The following is a 9130-nucleotide window of genomic DNA, read 5'->3' on the forward strand; positions in this document are numbered from 1 at the left end:
TCTCTCTCTCTCTCTCTCTCTCTCTCCCTCTCTCCCTCTCCCTCTCCCTCCCTCCCTCCCTCCCTTCCGCCCTCCCTCCCTCTCTTGTGTGTGCGTAACATCGGTATTTATATATATGAAAATACAATTAAGTAGAAAAGGTAGTTGTAGCTTTATCAGAACTTTATATGCGGGATGATCGATCGCAGGCACTGTGCATTAAGACTTCATTCACTCTCTAATAAAGGCATATCTTACAATCGGCCCCGGTATTATTCACCCGTAAGCTCGCCCATACTCTGAATTCCAAGGAAAGTCGATAGCAGCGAGGGGTTAATGTACGTGTGAAGGCGGCCGGGCTCCTTACTAATGAGCGAACACGAAATATAAGACCATTTTTAAGGGTTTGTTGTGTGAAAAGCGCCGGTCGCGTGTTGCAGCCCTTACATGCCCCACTGAGTACCACTTACCGTCAAAGCTTCCTCGATAGCGGCACGCGCACATACGTGTCTTTATAGTTCATGTTACTGGATGTCTTTGTGGGGCGCGTAACAGGGAGGTTGGTGTAGTTTCACATTCCTAGAAACGGAACTCGGAAAAAGTTCCTGTTGTAAATTTCTTGCCAAGTCGCGTTTGTTTACTCTTGTGCATACAATAATACGCAAGCGTAAATATACACATACGTGCGTAAGCACACATACATTCTCTCTCTCACACACACGCACACACGTACGCACACACACGCACGCACGTACGCACGCACACACACACACACACACACACACACACACACACACACACACACACACACACACACACACACACACACACACACACACACTCACACACATATAATTCTATATCCATTCCTGTCTCTCATCGTATGTAAATGGCACACTACAGGAAAGGCTCAAGCCAAGGCTAAAGATTCAAGAGAATAAAGGAATGGATAAAAGACGAAATTTGAATATGAAAATATTCAGGTTGGTGCTACTTTATGAGCGCGTTATCTCATTATTATTTCAGCTTTTGTAGGGCAAGCAATCCAGAGAGACTTGTAGCTCGTACGCAGATACCAAGACGTTTTTGTTGTCGTACCGTAGTGATATCTTTACATGCTATTTTTATCTCACGCATTGCATCTTTGGCATTGTTTATTTTCATTTTATGTTGTTTTAAAGTAAAGGATTTTTTTTTTTGCATTCTTTCTTTCCTTGCGCGTCCTACATTTCATTTACAATAGTTTTACGCGGTCATAATTGTTTCTGTATTTATGTATTAAATATATAGATGTCGCTCTCGGCACCGTGTTGTTACAGCAATGCTTTTTGGTTGTTCCAGGCGGGCGCGGTAAGATGGCATCGGCTACGCTCAACTCCGGGCTCCTGGAGGCTTTGGTGTCGCGCGGAACAACTCCTCAAGCCGTGGGAGAGGCCGACCCGCAGCCCGGGTCTCCGGGCAGCACGGGAGGCGACCCCACGTCCGCTCACCACGCCTACCTCCACGCCCACTTCCAAGGCGTTGCGAGCCACTACGAGGAAGGCAGCGACCTTCATGACGTGTCCACCTCCGGGGGCGACGCCACCACCGAGGACGACGAGACCAGTCTCAACGACCAGCTGTCGCACTACTACCAACGGGGCGACGACAGCCACCTTTCAGCGTCGGCGAAGAAGCGGCGCAAGCAGAGCAACCCGATCCGGTTGCCGACGCCCCAGGGCGACCTGCAGGACCAGCCGCCAGCCAAGCCAGAGGAGGCACAGTTCGATTCTGAAATGTCTAACCCTTCTGGCGATGGGGAAGAGGGCATCGCATGTCCTCATTGTCACTTGGAAGCCCCATCTGAGGACTCCCTGAGACGCCACATCATTGAGGAGCACATAGGACGTCTCCTCACCGATGACGAGGCGCGGCTCCGCCAACAGCGGGACGAACCCGAACCAGGAGAGAACAGGAAATCCGAGAGTGACCCCGGCCCCCTGAACCTGTCGAGTCCCCGGTGGGATGGGCGGCCTCCCTCCAGGCTCCACGACGACGAGGGCCGTAGTCCTCCGACCTCTATTCCGATGCCTCCTTCGTTCGGCGAAGGGAAGCTGAACATGCCGGGTCTCCTGCCACTCGGCCCCCCTCCCTTCCTTTTCCCCTTCTTGCAGCAGCAGGCAGAGCGAGAGAGAATGGCAGGTCTGTCACACTCTCATCAAGCGCTTTCTCCCTCATCATCATCATCATCGATGGCAAACGGTCAACAGCAACAACGTATCTTCAATCAGCAAGCATACTGTGATCTTTGCCACAAAGAATTTTGCAACAAGTACTTCCTCAAGACACATAAGGCTAATAAGCATGGCATTTATTCTCCCGAAACGAGTAGTTCTCCGACGGGCATACCCTCGAGTCACTCGACGCCATTAGGGCCAAGTGTGTCCATGGCCTCCTCGATGACCTCCCCCCTCGGTCCGAGTCTGGCCACCGGCGGCTTTGCCGGCTCGCCCTATGCCGGGGCTTTCATCACCACCAACATGAATGCTCTCCCATTGCGGCCGCTGCTGCCTTCACAACTTAGTGTAAATAAACCCCCAACTAAGGACTCTAGCACAAGTAATAAGTCTGGAGGTGTTATCAACCTTGAGGCTTACTGTGAATTGTGCCAAAAGGAATTTTGCAACAAATATTTCCTCAAGCGCCACAAGGCAAAGATCCATGGAATTAATATTGAAGTAGTCACCAAGCCCAAGAATGCAGGTCAGTTGCCTCCGCGTGTCGCCCCAGACCGGCCTGAAGGATGGTGTGATGCCTGCCGTAGGGACATCGGCGGTCGAGCTGCTCTCAATGCTCACAAGCTACAGGCTCACGGACCTCATATTGTTGCTCCTCTGCCGTCTCCTCACACCACTTCCCCTCATACAGTCAGAAACCCAAGAACGCCCACTCCTAAGGAAGGCCGCAGAGATGGCCCAGACCACAGGGAATATTTCAGTCCATGGGAATCATATAAAGATGTTCGAACACCAGTCAAAGTCGAACAGTCCAGGGATGCAAGAGAATCTCCAAAGGACCTGCCTGGACGTAGCCCTTGGGATAGACCTCTTGGCTCACCCTGGGATGCGGTGAGGGATAACCCTAGGAGTGATAGGCCACTGGAGTCCCCTAAAGACAACAGGCGAGAACACATGGACGGACTGAAGAAGGAGGACTCCTGGAATGAACAAAGACTCCGAAGTGAGGAACAATATCACCAGCATGCTGAACGCAGTGGCTACCATGACCGATTATCTGAGTCTGGCGACTTTCCTCTCGATGCCCGTGACATGCAGGCAATGAGGGAGCAACAGCACCGGGAATGGGAACTGCAGCAGCGAGACATCGAGAGCCGAGAACGTGATCAACAACCGAGGGAACGTGAGCACCAGCAGAGGGAACGTGAGCACCAGCAGAGGGAACGTGAGCACCAACAGAGGGAGCTCGAGCATCAGCATCGTGAAATGCAGATGCGTGAACGGGAGCGTGAACGGGAGCATGGCAGAGACCTTCAGCAGTGCGAAAGAGACAGAGAAGAGCATCACTGGGAACGGGAACAGGAACGGGAACGGGAACGGGAACGTGAGCGAGAGGCTTACAAGAACCTAGAACTCGAACGAGAACAATATGAACATGAGAAACGCGAACAGTTGTTGAAGGAGAGAGATCATGAGAGGGAACAGATTAATAAAATGAGGGGAGAGGGTGAATTAGCAATCAAACAGGAACCACTGTACCAAGAGGGAGAATCTCAAAAGAACGACCACCAACAAAAGACCAAAGATCACGAGAAGGGAGAAAGCAACGGCTTGCATCACCAAGTAAATAGTGAAGATCAGGACCAGAGGAATAATAGTGCGATATCAAAGGAATCTGGGGGTCAGGAAGGTTCTGAAAGCCAAAATGGAGGAGCCGAAAACCGAAACGGAAGGCCAGAAAACCGAGAATTAGGTCATGAATCCCGAGAAGGAGATGTCCGTGAAGCAGTTCGAGAGCCGTCTCGAGAAGCACCTCGGACTCCAGGAAGCAGTGCCGATGAGAGTTCCCGAGATACAGGTATTATCGCACGTGTTGGACAACCGGCTATGGTACAGGCGCCACCTGGAACGAAATTCACTCCAGAACAACTTCGTCAACTTGGAGTTATTAACCCAGATGCCTTCTGCGAACTGTGTTGCAAGGAATTCTGCAATAAGTATTTCTTACGCACACATCGCATAAAAAAACATGGCATATACACCCCTGAGTTCTCAGACAGATCTAAGAGTCATCAGAAAGACACTTCTCCTCTTAGTCTTGCCCGACTCTTAGAACGTCAGGCTCTTGAATTACGTCCGACCTTGCCAGACATTGAGGGTGACTTGGAGTGCGATGTCTGCCGTCGTCCATTCCCCAGCCACTATCTCCTTCAGATGCACAAGTACTACTTCCACGGCCCGGGCCAGGAAGCAGCACAACAGGAGCAGCTATCTCTCCATCCACAACCATCCCCGCACGAACAACTCAGACAATTAGCACTTCATGCCCAGCAACAAGCAAGGCAGCAGCAACAACAACAACAGCAACAGCAGCAACAACAACAACAACAGCAACAGCAACAACAGAAGAGGTTAGAAGAACAGCAACGACGACTGCATGAACATCAGATGAGGCTGCAACAAGAAGAGGAGCAGCACGACCAGGCCCAGGCCGAACGTGAACGACAACGGATGTCTCAGGAGCCTCTCTCTGAGGATGGAGGAGACAAGAGTGAGGATATGCCTCGGCCGTCAGTCATTGAATCCGCAGGTTCTGGGGAGTCAGATGCTAGTGAAGATCTTCGAAAGCTTCAGTCCATGATCTTACAGCTGAACCGACAGGGCGAAATGGGTCTTCGGTGTCGCTTATGCCATAAAGATGTCGGGAACAAGTATTTTCTTCGTGCTCACATGATGACAGAACATGGCATCTTGGGACATGAGGATGCTCCTGCCACTCCCAGTGAAGGAACTCAGACACCAAAAACCCCCCATGATCCGAAGTCAGCATCTCCACCTCCTACGACTGAAAATCAAGCTTTCTGCAACATATGCAAGAAAGATTTCTTCTCCCGTTATATCCTTCAGCAGCACATGTTGAGTGCACACGGTGTGTTCACTCCCCCAGCACCACCAACGTCTTTCATGGAGAGGATCCGAGCAGAGGTGGAGAGTCGAGAGGACAGGAAACCTCAGTCAACCTCCCGTTCCTATTGTGAGATTTGTAACAAAGAGCTATGTAATAAATACTTTATGAAAACACATATGTTAAAGATGCATGGAATAAACATAGAAAATGGTGTATCAGGTGGTGTAACGTGTGATCTTTGTAATAAAGAACTTTGTAGCAAGTACTTTTTACGTGTTCATAAGCAGAATACACATGGTCTCGTAGAAGAGGGACGTGAAAGCGAGGAAGGCATTGATCAGTCGGAGATTGAAAACTGTCCCCTGTGTTCCCGTCGCTTCAAGAACCGCAAGTGGCTGAAGACTCACCTGACCAACGACCACGAGAATGCAGGCAAAGAGAAGTGGCGTGAGATTGAGGCCACGATGGTGTCCCGAGACCCACCCCAGCAGCAGCAAGGCCCCTCCTGTGGACTCTGTGGCCATGTGCTGCCGGATTTGGTTGCCCTTCAGCTGCATGTCATCAAAGTGCATGGTGCTCATGACGCTGGCTCCGAGGCCGCTCGAAATGCAGGAGAAGAAGACCTTAAATCAAGGAGCTCGCTTCAGTGTACAGTCTGCCCATTCACAGCACCTACTCCAGCTTTACTCTATGCCCATAGTCGAACTCATGCCCCAGGTATGCCACCTTTCCCAGGTGTGTTAGGCCAAGCAGTTCCATGTCCTCTTTGTTCACAAATGCTGCCTAACATTGAAGCTTACCAACATCACCTCTTGCAACATCAGCTGCAGGGTCTGTTGAAGCCATTGCTGGAGCAGGAAAGCGGAAGACACGAGCAAGACTCGCCCGAATCCCGCAAGGATGGTTCAAGAAAGGACGAGGACGAGTCCCCCGCGTCCACGCCCCTGAGACGCAGGAAACGATGGAGATGCTCCCAGTGTCGGATGAAGTTCATGAGCCGAGCGCTGTGTCTTGCTCATGTGCACGCCATGCACAACCCTCGGGCTCGTGGGACATGGCTGGGTCGCTCCGCGGTACACCGACGTCTCTTCAAGTGCCGCAAGTGCGGTGCGGTGGCACGGCGACTGACGGATCTGCGGCAGCACATCCGCGAGCAGCACCGCGCCCGGCCTGGCGTGCCCACCAGCCATGCCACGCCCACCAAGTCTCGATCCACGGGGCGCTTCGTGATGCAGCCTTTCCTGCTGAACAGTGATGGGCCGGAGGGAGGAGACGGCTGTGAGAAGGAGCCGGGGAAGCCCGAGAGCGAGCACTTCGTGCCCTCCCTGGTGTACCTGCCGGTGGCTCGCCGCGTGCAGCGCCCCCTCACCGTCTCCTTCAGCCTCACGCCAGCATGAGCTTTGCGCCCTGTAGGCGCGCTACAACTCAGGGTCTTGCTCTTCTTCAAAGTACAATCACGGGCCGGGCGTGACCGGGGCGCGTCCGGCCGAGGAGCCGCCCGCGGCCGCAGACGCCCGCCGGACAGCCCGCCACAGGTGCTACACACTCGCCGCGAGGGCGCTCGTCGCCGCGCCGGCGGGTGGGACGATATTACGCGGGCGGGGCTGGGCGCGGCCGGCGGCTGGCTCCGGACTCTCCTCTATATCACTGTACCTCAGTACCAATCAAAACCGGGGGGCTGCTCGGACCCTTCGCTAACTAGGTTCTCCATGTGGGGTTGCGGGCGGCCCGGGTTGTGAGGGCGCGGGCGGGCGGGGATGTTGGTTTTGGCCAGCAGAATGCTATATCAGGTGGACGCCATTGTTTACACACATGCACGCCAACGGCCACACTTTCCTGCTCAGTTATGCGTGCAGGATGTACGCTTATGTAGCACACACACACACACACACACACACACACACACACACACACACACACACACACACACACACACACACACACACACACACACACACACACACACACTCTGTCCTGGCCCACACGGTGAAATTGCAATGATAATGAATTTTGATATATATATATATATATATATATATATATATATATAAATGTATATATATATGTATATGTATGTATATATATATATGTATATATATATATATATATATATATATATATATAGTATAATATGAATATATATATATATATATATATATATATATATATATATATATATATATATATATATATATATATATATAAGTATACATATGTATATATATATACATATATATATATATATATATATATATATATATATATATATATATATATATATATATATATATATATATATATATCTACGTGAGTGTTAGGAAGTGCAAGAGAAGACCGAGTGGCTGACGACCCGCACGAGGCTCGAGCCCGTGCGCCCGCAGCCACCGGGAGCGTCGCCGTGGGGCGAGGGCGGCGCACGCGGTGCCGTCCACCGCCAGAGGGGCCTTTCCCCGTCCTTGCTCAGCGTCCGACCGTCAGGGATGTAACTATTAGTTCTTCTTTCATATTATTATCAATATTATCTATATATCCATAGAATGATAAGCGTTGTATACAGGTCTCTGGGATGTGTGTTATGATGATAAGGTTGATTATATATCAATAAATGATATAAGATGGTCGTTCATGTTTATGGAGCTGAATATTTGAATCCTGGACCAAGTAATCATGTGTACTGTACAGTCTAACAATGCTAGTATATAGTGCTTAGTGGTTTTCATGCAGCCGTCGCGAGAGAGACTGTGTTATTACTAGCGTGGCTGTTAGCTGTTGGACCCCGGCGGGTTGTTGCTCGTTGTTGCGGAGGTGGTGCTTGCTTGTTGCAGCGCACTCTCGGCAGACCCTTGTGTTGCAGCTTCCTCTGGTAAGCGGCCAGGATCTCTCCGAAAGACATGCGAGAGGTCGGCGAGGTGACCTGGAACCGCACCTTGCAGACCGACAGCGCCAGTGAAGTGATGAAAGGGCCAGGCTGCCCCCCCCCTCGCCTCCCGCTGGTGCCAGACCTCGGGGGCCGCAGCTCGCCCCATCGGGACTCTCGAAGGGATTCCGACGCCGACAGTGACACTTTTCGTCTGGACTACTTACGTGCTCTGGGTAGATGCCGGATCCCTTTGATCTGTGTTTCATGATCTGTGAAAACTGCCGACATTCCATATTAGGTAGATAATATGTTCCAGTGATCGTGGGTCAAGATAAAATATTTGTTAGCTGTGCTTTGAGTTTAAATTCATCGCGAGGCACCTGAGGCTGACTTACTAATATCCAATGTCTATACGAGAAATTGAAGAAAGGTTTATTATTATTATTTTTATTGAAACAGTTCTATTTATCTATTTTACTCATCGTCGTCTCTGAGGAGTTGAAGTGTATTGTTAGATACTTTCAAATATATTTCTTCAACTGTGTGACATATGTTTTTCTGTACTAAAGTATTGATGGCATAGGCAGTGTTCTTTGTATAAGTCTCCAGTCCCCCTTCCACTCCACGTGTGGCAGGAGGGTGCTGCCGAGACCTCCCCAGCATTGTAGACACAAATACCTATATATACTATGACATTTCTGTATGTCAAGTTGTATTCTATATTGTATATCAATTGCTATATTATACATGGCATATTTTTCAGTTGGCAGTGTTTAACCTACGAATCCATGTTTCGTATCGATCATTTTCTGTTCCATGTACCCAGTGGTATTCTTATTGTATGGTTTATTTTTTTGCTCAAGGGTTACTTATCTCTGAGACGATAAGTGCAGTCGCCAAAAGTAACGAAAATATATAACTTTCCTGGTCAGTTGAAGTCATGGAGTTTCTTAAATATTTAATTTATGTCAAAGTCTTTTTTTTTAGTTTGTTTTGTTTACACAAATGTCATTCAAACTTGGTCATTTTTCTGATTCTATATTTGTTGTGACTCACGATTGGTGAAGGCTTGTCCAAAGTGAAGACTCGTCCTGGCTTATGATTGGCTGAAGGCACGAAAGAGGGCGATCATTCGTGGACCAGCGACCAATCACGTCACATCTTTTG

The 9130-nt window shown here is 49.8% G+C and overlaps 1 protein-coding gene across 1 annotated transcript in view; it reads left to right on the forward strand.

The window, feature by feature from the left end:
- The window catches only part of LOC122255684 (uncharacterized), a 33503-nt gene extending 26849 nt beyond the window's left edge, over positions 1 to 6654 (forward strand). The window contains exon 2 of the mRNA XM_043019931.2: positions 1321 to 6654. Within this exon, the coding sequence (XP_042875865.2) occupies positions 1335 to 6500 (5166 nt within the window). The 5' untranslated portion in view covers positions 1321 to 1334 and the 3' untranslated portion in view covers positions 6501 to 6654. The remainder of the gene's footprint in view (positions 1 to 1320) is intronic.
- The last annotated feature ends 2476 nt before the right edge of the window (positions 6655 to 9130 follow it).

Source organism: Penaeus japonicus, unplaced genomic scaffold, assembly GCF_977035675.1.
Source record: "Penaeus japonicus unplaced genomic scaffold, GWHDUDI00000001_assembly GWHDUDI00000027, whole genome shotgun sequence".
Taxonomy (NCBI): domain Eukaryota; kingdom Metazoa; phylum Arthropoda; class Malacostraca; order Decapoda; family Penaeidae; genus Penaeus; species Penaeus japonicus.